At 35.9% G+C, this 12899-nt stretch overlaps 1 protein-coding gene across 1 annotated transcript in view; it reads left to right on the top strand.

Moving 5' to 3' along the window:
* The window catches only part of LOC122809623 (vitamin D 25-hydroxylase-like), a 357935-nt gene extending 346561 nt beyond the window's left edge, over positions 1 to 11374 (top strand). The window contains exon 5 of the mRNA XM_044081255.1: positions 10260 to 11374. Coding sequence (XP_043937190.1) covers positions 10260 to 10447 — 188 coding nt within the window. The 3' untranslated portion in view covers positions 10448 to 11374. The remainder of the gene's footprint in view (positions 1 to 10259) is intronic.
* Positions 11375 to 12899: the final 1525 nt, after the last annotated feature.

The raw sequence follows: 12899 nt of genomic DNA, 5'->3' as shown, positions 1-12899 counted from the left end.
TTATTTAACACCCCTGGTTCCTAAAAGTGTTTAAAAAGTTAAGTTTCCCTTATTATGGTCTATTCTAGCAGTGGCTAGAAAAATAATAACCAGAAATTGGATTTCAGATACTCCTCCTTCATTTAATGAATTTAAAAATGTTATGACTGAAGTGTGTCATATGGAACTAATGACAATAAAGTCAAGATCTACTAGAAAAACGTCTTACTATACTATATGGGATACTTTACAAAATCTGTTAAAAAAGTTTTAGTTTCGTTAGTAAGACATTACAGTTTAATTAATTGATTTGATTTGTAGTGGATGTCTCTGTAAATACTTTGGTTGTTTTATCAAATGTTATAACTATTTATATTTTAACTGCTTGTATAAGATTGTTATGATATTTATTTTGTATGTTAAAAATAATAAACTTGTTTTAAAAAAAAAGAAAACATGATTGTTTAATTGGGTAGGGATTCAGTACATATAAGGTTATTTACTTGTTGGTATGCTCATCTGATGAAGTTGCTGGATGAAAATGTGGTGATTAAGTTAAAGCATTTGTGTTTTAGTGTTTCGTGTGTTTTGTGGAATTTAATAAACTTGTCATTTTTAGATTGTGCATCTCCTTCCAGTGCCTATACTTGACAAAATGAAGTCTTTTATAAACAGTTTTATTTGTGCCTTTTCTTAATTCCCCCAATTCTGTAATTTATACAACTGCTCATAGTTTTTTTGAAATATCTCTAATACCTTTGTAAGATCTCTGGTTATTTTTTATCATAGGCTCCCTATTTGTCAATGACCATTTCTACTTTCTGTTGCCTAAGTTAATGAGTTAAATGTTTTTGTGCTCTGGAGTTATTCAGAATTACTTCTTTAACAGCAGTATATTATCCAATCTTTTATTTATTTTTCCTTTAGTACTCGGCAATTGTTAATTTTCTTTTTGTGCGATTTTCCCCCTTCAGTAATACTTTAACCAGTTCAGCAATTCTTTAACCATTGTCCATCCATCCACAACCACTTTTCCCATTTTTCCAATTTTTTTCATATGGGGTCAGGGTGTCACTTCAACAGTGACAATCATATATTGCCAGTGTGCAAACCATTGGGTTGCTATTCCTGCCATGGTTGTTGTTCTATGCCAGTTGCACACACACACACACACACAAATGGCCAATTTGACTGTCCAATCCAATATTTGCTATGGCTTTAAATATAAATCAAATTACAAACAGAAAACATGACACTGTGTATTTAGAATGTAGGAGGAAAGTGTGGCACTTGGAAAAAACACACATGAATACAGGGAGAACATACAGCATCCACACAGAAGGCACTCTAGCTGAGAATCAAACCAGAAAACCCCCTTGCTGTAAGGTGACAACACTATTTGTTGCACCAATGTGCTGCCCTGCATACTTAGTCAACACATGTAAATAAGTCCATTTACTTGTTTCTCATATACCTTTCATATTTCTGCTATGATTCTAAAGTCCATAATCATTTTATCCACTTCCCTAACTATCCCTTCTGAAGACATTTTTATCTTCCCTAATAACTTTCAAATCATTACTAATACCCATGCCTTAAATTCCTTTCTTTTAAACAGGTAGGTGGGAAAGCACCATCCTCTCCTTTTTATTTAGCTTTTATGGGTGCATGACCTGAAATAGTTATTGGATGTGCCACAAAACTTTCAATTCAATCTGCATGCTCCTGAGAAAAATAATCTCTATCCAGCCTATCTCAATTACTATACCTTAAGGAATAATAATGTCCGAGTTCCTGCTGTTGAATTCACACCTTCCTTACCAGATTTTTTCATATATTTCTTCAGTATGCATCTAGAAGGTGGTATCTGGATTGAATTAATTGTCCCCCACTCTGTAGATCATGGGCCCATTTCTTTAAAACATTTATCTTCTTGCCACTCTAGGATGTTATTTATTAAACAGGTTTACACTATAATTGTTATGCTGATGATACCCAGCTTTACCTCTTGTTCGTTCAGTAGTCTATGTCTGCTATCAATCATTTGGCACATGACTTGGAATGCATCTGTGACTGGAAGGTTAGGAGTTGGCTTAAGCTTAACACATCCAGCAGAGTGGCTATGGTAGTTCATTGTACTGTTAGCAATTCTATTATACTGTTCTTGTCCTCTGTTGTGACTTACAGTGAGACAAGCTGTCCTTTGCTCCAAAGGTGCATGTCCTCTTGGTGATCACTGGTGAAAGGCTGATGCTCAAGGACCAAATTTCAGTTGTCATCATGTCACCTGTTTTCCACCTTAGGAATATCATCTGATCAAACACCTTATGGCTTCCTCTGAGCTCCCTATTGTGATACATTTACTTGTCTTCTCCTATCTTTTTTTGTAAGTTTGTGCTCTCCTCAGGACCTTGCCCAATCAGTCATTTAACCTCATACATTCATTCTAGAAGAACAGGAAGTGTGGAGTTCTGGACAATGCAAGAGCACTATGGCCCATTTATTCCTGCCTGGGAAACCCCATAAAGCATCTGGTCCCCCATGAGAGTCAGGCTGTGGGGAGTGAATCAGCTTGTGGTCTGGAGAGGATAGCCAAACCTTTCTTTTTTATAGTACCACACCCTCCTTCTGTGGGTCTTCTGAGCCCACAATTGCTACCTTCCAAAAGGAAGTAAGCTTCCATATGCCAGTTTCCCCTTGGCTCTTTAGTATGAATGCACTATAAGTAGTTCAGGCTTGCTAGCTTGGAAGTCCACTAGGTGAATACCTAATGGGGCTATTAGGTGTCACCTGTGTGGTGAACTAGAGCCACGTCTGCCCAGGATGGGCAAACTATCCATGTCTCCTCACTCCCATTCTCCTCAGCCTACTCCTGCAGCACTTGAACGTCTAGTTGAACTCAGGTCCATTGCAATATTTGGGCTTTATTCTCCTATGTCATGAAGATGGCTTTTTTCTCTTATCTTTTTCTTATCTTCTGTAGTATTCTATACCAAGAGCTACCTGATACAAAGCCTGCATGGTTATAACTGATGTAGAACTCTGTAGCCCAGTAACTTACTGGGGTTTCTAAGTTGCAACATATTATACTGGTTTAAGTAGTCTGTACTGACTGACTGTTAAGCAGCTCATCATCTATAAGGCTGTTTTAGTTTCCTTATCCCTACATGACCTCAGTCCAATACTATTAGGGCTGCTATCTTGGTATATGGTAACCAGACCCATGTCCTCTGCTTTCCAGGAACTATTAACAATGTTGTCATACCATTTGGAGTCCTCTGGTTTTTGGGCTTTTAGCTACCAAGATCCTTATTATGGAACTTATTACCTGCCTGGCTTAAGGGTTCCCCTACCATTGCTCTTTTTAAATGGGAATTAAAGACTTGCCACTTTGAGATAGCATTTGGTAGCTTATTCATATTATTTGTCCATTATCTAGTTCATAGCTTCTTAGGTAGTTACAAGGAACATAGTCGAGGAAATCATTGATGAACAAATAGCCTAATTTCTCAAATTGCCCCTAAGCACTGTCTCATTAAAATTATTTGGTCAGAGTCACATACTAAGCAAATGGTGTGCTTGAAGGTTCTTCTTCTGACCTTTATTTGGGTTTTCATTGTTTTACTTGCTTTACTTAATGCTATTATTTTATAATGTTCTTATGTTATAACCTATAGATGCTAACACATTTCTGTTGTCTTTGTTTACCTTAATTTACTTGCACAGTATTTGGTTACAGGAACTTTAACACTGAAATTGAAGTATACTTTGTCTGTTCCAACAAAACGTTTAATACATTTATTCCATTATCAACAGTCAGAACTACTACTGTTACACAAAAAAAATCATAACTATATCAAAATGCAACATTTACTACAAGTGCAATATTTCTCACCCCAGCAACAAGTACACTGTATTATATTCACTGCATAGTAAACACTACCCTATATAAAAACAAAGAATATAATACAAACCTAGAGATCCAAAACAACATCAGACTAGCACGAAACAAAATATAATACTCATTTTAAACAAATATACACAAAATGAAACAAAGGGGTTGAGTATAGCAGCATATGTAGATGACAGTACTATTATGGCCATACATACATTCATGCAATAATAGTTGCTGAGTACTTGGCAGGACAGCAACAAAACAAATTTAATACTAACTACATCAGATCACATATTTTAACCTGAGTTGCGGTCCCAAGAGATCTAGGACAATTCAATAATGTCCCTAAAGAAACACAAGGTATGAATCAGCTAAAATAAGTAATCAAATCCCCACAGCTGTGCTGGCCAGTAGGAAGAGGGGGAATCATTGCTCAGTAGTGGATATAATCACCCAACCAAATTTTCCAACTTGGTAGATCAGTCCTTGGGAAGACTGGTCAAAGATTCCCATCCACCAGAATGAGGCCAGAAGCTTATGAGAAAGGAAGACTCCTACACTGGAAGAATAAGAAGAAGTCACACATCAGATCAAGATCACAGGAAAAGACAATCAAAAGACTAGGGATGGGAATAATCAAACTAGTAGACTCCCTGACAAAGAGAGGCTCAAACTAAGTCCAAGAAACTTAAAGTGGAGAGGACCGTACAGGCAATCAACCTCCTCAGAGCAGATGACAGTCCCCTGATGGGGATAGTGAACATCAGATGAGGATACTCACTTCAGGGTCAATGGAACCCTGCTGAACTTAGGCTCCAATTTTACACTTTTATAATGAGAATGTCTGAATTAGGAAAGGGCACAGTAAAATACTCTCTCCAAGCCTCCATCTGCTGGTGCTACAGCCAAATTCAAACCAAAGATACTCTTGCCAATAATCCATCTGTTGGCACTACAGACAAATTCAAACCAATAGTGTTAGCATCAAGGAAATGAAGGTTGTTCAGGATTTGAGAACTTATGTGGACAGTGACCTAACTTTTGACCAACATCTGTCTATTGCTGTAAGAAAGTCCTTTTATATTGCATAGCTTATAAACAAAAGGTATTGTGTCTAGATGTCATTGTCCTCATTAGGCGAATCATTGAATGAATGCCCCATTTGGCATGTATCTGTCTGGACACATGCAACAACTGGAATACCCACAAAGCCACTTTACTAGAAGGATACAATACCTAAAGAACATATCCTACATGTACAGACTCAAAACCCTGTCACTATACTCTGTATCCTACCGACTGCTTACAAGTGACCTGTGGCTAGCATACAATGCATCCTCTGACTCATTACTACTAGATTTATTGCACATCAGTCAAATAGCATCAGAAACCTCTGTGCAACATCAACAGAATGGTTTTGAGGGACAGGTAAATCTCACACAGGATACTGCTGTTGTGGAAGAGACTCCTTTATCTACATAAAATAAATTCTTCCCTGTCAGTTTTCAAGCACAACCTAGATCAATGGATGGGAACAAAAATTTACCCCAAGACTGCTCCCTGTACTACTAATGAACAGTAGCAGTTCCTAAATGCCTTATCTCATGCATGTGTCCCTTCAGGTTATCTATGGTATGCTCTCAATTATTCTCGTTAGGGGTAATACATAATTGTCGACCATGGGATGGGTGAGAGCCCAATCTATACCCAAATGGGATAGGTTATTTTCAGAACTAAAAGGGAAATTGAGTAGGCTTAAAATGACCCACAAGGCCTGCTAGCCTTGCACTTACCTATGAACCTGTGAAGAAACAATCAGTGAACTTATATAACTCTTATCGCCATGTCAAAGTAAAATCAGTGAACACTTTTGTGTATAATGACATTTCTTCAGACTGAGCAATCTGACCAGATACTTTTTTTTTTCCTAATAGCATCACTAATTACTGGAGCAGTAGCAAAATGCAACTCAAGGTACTATTAAATTCTTTAGCAGAAAAGTAATTTCCTAAATCATCTCACTGAATGAATGGAATAAAAATATACAAACTTGTGGAACAAAAATAAATGGCATCATCTTGTTTACAATGCGTTTATGTAAAGCATTGTCCACATTTACCTGATCAATGACATAACAGTGATCATAAATTCAGTCTTATCTTTCTACAAGTTTTTGCAGTATAAAAGGTATCACAGTTCATAGTTTTCTATACCATTACTATTGGAATATACCCTACATATTATAAGCATGAGGTGTTAGAATTAGAAAATAGCTTAGAGCAATAAATGTTCTTACCGTTACTGGGTGAGTAAAAGCATCACTTTTACTAACATACAGTGGGCACAGTCCTTAAGAAAATATTCCTCAAGTTCTAATATTAATGAAATCCTTCTTATTTTATTTTTCTCAACACCCATTTTAAATTACATACATATTCTGCACAGATCCTAGAGTTTCTCTAACAATAGATATTAGCTCCTTTAAGCATTGAAAATATGCCAGCTGTTACAAATAACCTCATAGGTGGCTTAGTGCCTCTGCTGTGGATTTTTCTATAAAAAATGGTGCTCTGTTTCTAAGCCACATTTGCAGCCTTTCCGTTATTAGTCACTGATACTGTGCATGCGGATTGTGTTTCCCCACACTGACCTACTTGCTTCATCTGTTAGCAACTTCCATGGAGCAGCCTCTATTAGAAAACCTCTTTTTAAATTTCATTAAAACATTCTGCACTTCTTTGTCAACTCGAACTAACCTAGAGACCCTTACTAGCAGAAATATTATCACACTGATTTTCATGCCTGCTTGATACCTACTGTATTGGCTCATACCTCTCATCTTCATAGCACAAAAATCGGGACAAAGCCTAAAATAATGGGGGGAAAAGGCACAAAAATAAGGACAGATTTTAAATATTGCTCTTACAAACTTAGAAAGTTGCTAGAATAGCAGGATTTGTGGTAGAATATATTTTCTGTAGGATATCATGTCTGAAACTCAAATATATGTCATTATTTACTGACTTCATTCATTAGTGAATTTGCAACAAACCTCAAATTTTATGAGGAACAGACCAAAAATATGAGGCAAAAAATGTGGACATTCAGTGAAAATCTGGGCAGTTGAGAGGTATGCATCGGCTGGGTTTAAAGCCATGTGTTTCTAAAGTATAGGCAAGCAATTCTCTTACACTGTATGGACAAGGTCACAAAGTCCAAAACAGTGCATGTCTACAACTAGTGGAGTTTGACTTTAATTGCCTGCATGTATCCATAAAGAATTTAAAATAAAAAAAATTAATAGCTGTGGGCATTTAGAAGTCATATAGCTAAAACACTGTTATGTCCTTAAAGATCACGTGCAAAGACTATTTCTTACCATTTCTTTTTGTTATAATTATACCATCATCTTGTAAAGTGGGCTTTCTTAGTGTAAAATGTATAGCTTTTATTTTATTTATTTGGCATTTGTTTACCAGGAAGTCCGAATGGGCATGAATCCTGTTTTCAGCAAAGGTCTGGGAAGAAAAGCTTCAACATACATAGTTCGATTAGCAAACTACATAATATTATCACATGAAGTATAATAATAAATAGTAGAATCGACATACAGGATAAATAAAGTCAGATCAGAAAAATCACACAGTAAATATTAAACAATCATAAGATATTGAACACTTAGTAAAGTGCAGTCAATAGTGATAACCAATTGAAAAGATATTACGCATTTTAAATATGAGCAAAAGACAAAGAGAAAGAAAAGAGATTTTGCAGTTGGGGGAGATTTGGAAATGGAGTTAAAGTAGGGATCTATTGGAGAAGTAACTGATGCTTTGGCTAATATGAGAAGGGATGAAAGGAAAGGGGAAAAAGAAGAGCAAGGGAAAGAGAAAGAAGACTGAAAGAGGGGAGAGAAAGTAAGAGAAGGAAGGAGTAATGGGTAGTGTCAGCCTGGTACAAGACATGTACAGAGCCAGGAGTTAAGGAGAAATCTCTTTAGAGATTGTTTAAATATGTGACTACATGGCATTGCTCTACTATCTGTAGGAATACTGTTCCAGACCTTAGCAACTGAATAGGAATATAGGCAGTGACTGATAGATTTTTTTGTTTTATGGCTTTCAAGAAGGTGTTTCTCAGATGAGCAAAGAGGGAGATTAGGGAAGCAATGGTTAAAAATTATGCTGGTTGCTGGGCAGGATGAGGATTTGTATACCATTTTACGATCAAGGAGGAGTTGGATGAACTTGGGGTAGTGAATTAACTCAAGCCAGTTTAAATAAATAACCAAGGGTAGAGAAGTGATGGGAGTTGTATGACCAACTGGCTGCAAATCTAGCTATTTTGTGATAGCAAACCTCAAGTTTTGATCTTAGATAGATCCGAATGTTGGTAAAAATGGGTGAGGCATATAGTAGTGAAGGAAGGAGGGATGTATTGGCTAGAGTAACTGAGTTGGCAAGGATGCTTTTTGATCTACAGAGCTTGCCCAGTTCTTGGTGTGCTGTTTTTATGCACTTTTGAAAATGAAAATCAAATTTCAGTTGATCATCGACTATGACATCAAGTAACTTTCCGTGAGGCACAACTTCAATTTCAGAATTGTTGAGAGACAATATTTTGAAGGTGTCTTCTGTGTGTGTTTAGGATTCGGGGAGAAAAAAGAGTAGTTTTGTTTTATTTGGAGTTAGGAAAAGCTGAAAGTCGCTGAGCCAGTTTTCAGTAGAATTGAAAGCCTGCTGAGTGATAGAGTGCAACTGAGAAGGACTATTGGATTAGCAAATGACAGTGGAGTCATCTGCATACTGTAGAAGTGTAGCTTGTTGGGCGGATGTATATAGATCATTTCTAAATATGTTAAAAAGGAGAGGGCCAAGTACGGAGCCTTGTGGGACACCTGTAAGAGCCATTTAACTAATTGCAGCTGTCTATATAGGTAGCTAGAAAATCAAGTGACTGTTGTACTGGAAAAGCCTAAAGCAGACATTTTGAGAGTAGTGCACTGAAAGCTTTAGTGAGGTGAAACAAAATTGTTATTTCTGGCATTAATGATGTAGTCAAAAAAGGGAACAAGAGCACTGAAAGCTTTAGTGAGGTGAAACAAAATTGTTGTTATTTCTGGCATTAATGATGTAGTCCAAAAAGGGAACAAGGGCACTGAAAGCTTTAATGAGGTGAAACAAAATTGTTGTTATTTCTGGCATTAATGATGTAGTCCAAAAAGGGAACAAGGGCACTGAAAGCTTTAGTGAGGTGAAACAAAATTGTTATTTCTGGCATTAATGATGTAGTCCAAAAAGGGAACAAGGGCACTGAAAGCTTTAGTGAGGTGAAACAAAACTGTTATTTCTGGCATTAATGATATAGTCCAAAAAGGGAACAAGGGCAGTAGCTATGCTATGATCTAGGTGAAAGCTGTGTTGGGTAATGGATAATAGATTTTTTGGAATAAGTATTGTAAAAGTTGTTTATGAATAAATTTTTTTCTAAGATCTTGGAAAGAGGGAACAAGATTGCAATTGGTCTGCAGTATGTTATTTCAATGGAGTTTCCCCCCCCCGTATGAAGAGGAATGGTGTACTTTTTTCCAGAGAGATGGAACATATGACTCACTTATAGTTATTAAGTGTAACAAACTGGTGTTTCTGTTTACTGTATGCTGAGCAACTGTTTAATTCCTTGCCATGTAGACCCACCTTCTGATGATGTATTAGAGGGGTAGAAGTTATTCTGTAATGGGCTGGCATGCTTTCTGTAGTCTGCAGCAGATTTAGGGACAGTAGTAGGCAGCAATTTTCTTAAATATAAGATAATTAGACTATAGTAGAAACTATGCACAAACTTTATTTTTATTTCTTCATGAAACTTGCACCCTGGATTTAATAGCCTTTAACTGTTTGAACAGAACACTGATTTCTAATTCCTTGTATAATAAAACTCATTACCTAAGACAAACCCGTGGCATAAATTGTCAGTGCTACACAAAGATAAGAAAAGAGATGGTTAAAGGTGTAAAAAAATACAAATGTGTATGTCTCTATATACTTAAGTTGTTCGTAAAGATATAAGCTAAGTAAATGAATGCACAAATAAATGAAAACACACATGTGCCTGTGTGTGTATGTTTCTATTTGGAACCTCGAACTTTCGAACTTCATATGATCGAGACCATAGCATCAAAGTTTTGAAAGTTCGAAACTTCAGCATAAAAAATAAAAACAAAAATTTTTTTTTGCATACCTGCAAATATTCTATATTTTGTTGAATGAATTGCTGGTTGGGGGTCATTGTGATATATGTGATTACTCAACTGCTGAAGTTTAAATAAACAATCTTATGTGTGATGTGCTTTTTAACCTTAGCATGTTTTTTTCTTTTACTAAAGGTCCAAGGATTTGTTTAGGTGATAATTTAGCCCGGATGGCGATCTTCCTCTTTTTTACATCTTTACTGAATAAGTATGAACTCTTCTGGCCTGAAAAATCCACAGCACCAAACATCACACCCATGTTTGGGATAGTACATTCCCCATATCCCTTCAGAGTGGGATTAAAATACAGAAGGAGCAGTTAAGCCATAAGGAAATAGAAATTAGAGTTGGGTCATTTCAAACACAACTATATGTTTTTGCTATTTTTTAATTTAAGTCTTAACTTTTTGTAATATAATTTGCTATAGATTATATTCTGCTTCCTAACAGAAACCAAAAATGTCCAAGTTCTAACTCTACTGTTTTGTAGAATTGAAATGTGTGAGTTATATTTGATGGTACATTTTCATTTCTGCTCAAATCTGAAACTGTATAAAGGTTTTAAGTAAATGCATCAAAAGATAAGATAAACTGGCAGATAACTCCTTGTCAGTTCTTTTTTTTAACCATTTTTACTGATTTTCATGAAATAAATACAAGAAATACGATATATAAATATACACAATATATGTCCTAAAAACATCATAACATGGAACAATGACTATTTACAATGTCCATAACAGATGTAATGTAATTGTTGTGATTATATTTTATCTAGTAGTTTTTCAAGCTTCAACCAAGTGAATTTCTTATGTGTTATCTTAGTAGTTCTTTCTGAAATAAGTTGCACAAGCAAGGACCAAAGACGGTGCACCTGTATTTTGGGGAAATGTGTTGGTATCGGTGCATTGAACAGTAATAATGAGTCAGATACTTCACACTTGTCTGACCACGATGCTTTTATGAAATTTCTGAACTCTATCAAGAATGGGGTTACTATTTTCCATGTAAGAGCATGTGTACCCAGTCTGCACCAAGTATTTCCTCACATCTCCAACATTTATTAAGATTATTTTTTGATATCAAGTTCATCTTATATGGGGTGATAAAGCTCCTATGGATGTATTTCTAAGTGAATATTTTTTAAGAAGGGGATGACATTGTGCTACTAATCGATTTAAGTACTAATTCTTTATCACTATCTGAAAAAAATGGATTTGTTTATTCGGTCTGTGAAATTCCATAAGGAGTCCTCTGGGATTTGCACATTGGTTCTTAAAGATTTATATATGCTTGACAATGATAGAATATTATTAACATGCAAAATGTTTATTTCACAAAGAAGAGAGAGTATTTTAGGTAAAGGTGCTGTGTTGGTGATATGACATATTTTGAATTTATTAACCATGTATAATCTAAATATTTGTATGTTCAACCAGTTGTTATGCTTTATGTTATACCTGGCCATAAGAGAACATGGTTCGTGGATATTATTATTGCAGAGAAACTGGTGCCAGAAAACTAAGGCATTTTCTTCCATTACTTTTACTTTAGATACGTTGAAAGAGTCCAGACATGTCTTCATGTATGCTATGGGAAATATTAAAGATATTAAGCTTTTTGTCATATGATTTTTGTTTATTAACTTTTTAAAATTATCCAATATATAATTAGTGAAGAGAATTTTTTTTTATTCTTATTGCTATTGTAGAAATGGTCTGACAACAAAGAAGACTTTTTGATTTTCTGAGAACATATTATCAGTTATTTACAGACTAATCAAAAAGTTGCATCAATCAAAAACAAAGACCTGTAGTTCTTCTGGGAGAGCAAAGTCCTGACGCATCCTCATATGGATGGGTTTTTATCACCTTTCCCCACAGACAAGGCTAGAATTATATCCCTGTATTTACAGTGTGGTCATAATATAACTGTACTCCAACAAATAGCATTGTACACACCTTAGTATGCTGCTAGTCTTGTAGTTACAAGACTAGCAGTATACTAAGGTGTGTACAATGCTATATACAGGCACTAAGATGTCTTCTGTTGTACTTCAAAAACACCATGACAGAGGAACAAAGAGATGTCTTAGTAGGAAAAAAAGAGAGAACACAGAGCTGATAGCAGAAGAATATGGGTATTCTGGACAGAAACTGTGGGAATGAATAAAAACATGGATAAGACAGAATGTCATACACCAATGTACAAAACGTGGAGGACCAGAACTTCACCTGCATTAAAATAAAAAAAGCTGACAAGTCTATGAGGTGACAACTGACTCATTTAAAGAAACATGCATAAAATGGCAAAACACAGTCATGGAGTTTGGATGTCATATCTTATTTTAATTGTTAGCACTTCAACTTATAAGGTGCAATTGACACTGCTGGTATTATTCTAGTCCATATTTGCATTAATTCCAGGAATATTTAGCTTTCTGAATGAAATGCTGTGAGAAGATTATGGCTCTTGCTTAGAAATGCATTTAGACAATCACTATCCAGTGTTCATAAAAGTGGACTTTGATCAGCCTATAGCAACCTACCTTGTTACTAGACTCTGTAGCATAAAGGGAAAAGCCGTGATTATGATCAGGATGAGATGATACTCAGCAGCTGCTTGGACTCCAGAAAAGCCTAGCAGAGGAAGATGGGATTAAGTGAATTATACTGGTTTGCCCATCCTAGGGTGAAGGAGATGATGGCTCTGGTTGGTCACTTGTTGCAATGCAAGAGGAGGCATGAATGTTCAAAATGGCTTGAAGACTGGGAA

This window comes from Protopterus annectens, chromosome 8.part0 (assembly GCF_019279795.1).
Source record: "Protopterus annectens isolate FY-2018-M chromosome 8.part0, PAN1.0, whole genome shotgun sequence".
NCBI classification, from domain to species: Eukaryota; Metazoa; Chordata; order Ceratodontiformes; family Protopteridae; genus Protopterus; species Protopterus annectens.
This window is presented reverse-complemented; position numbering and strand designations above follow the sequence as displayed.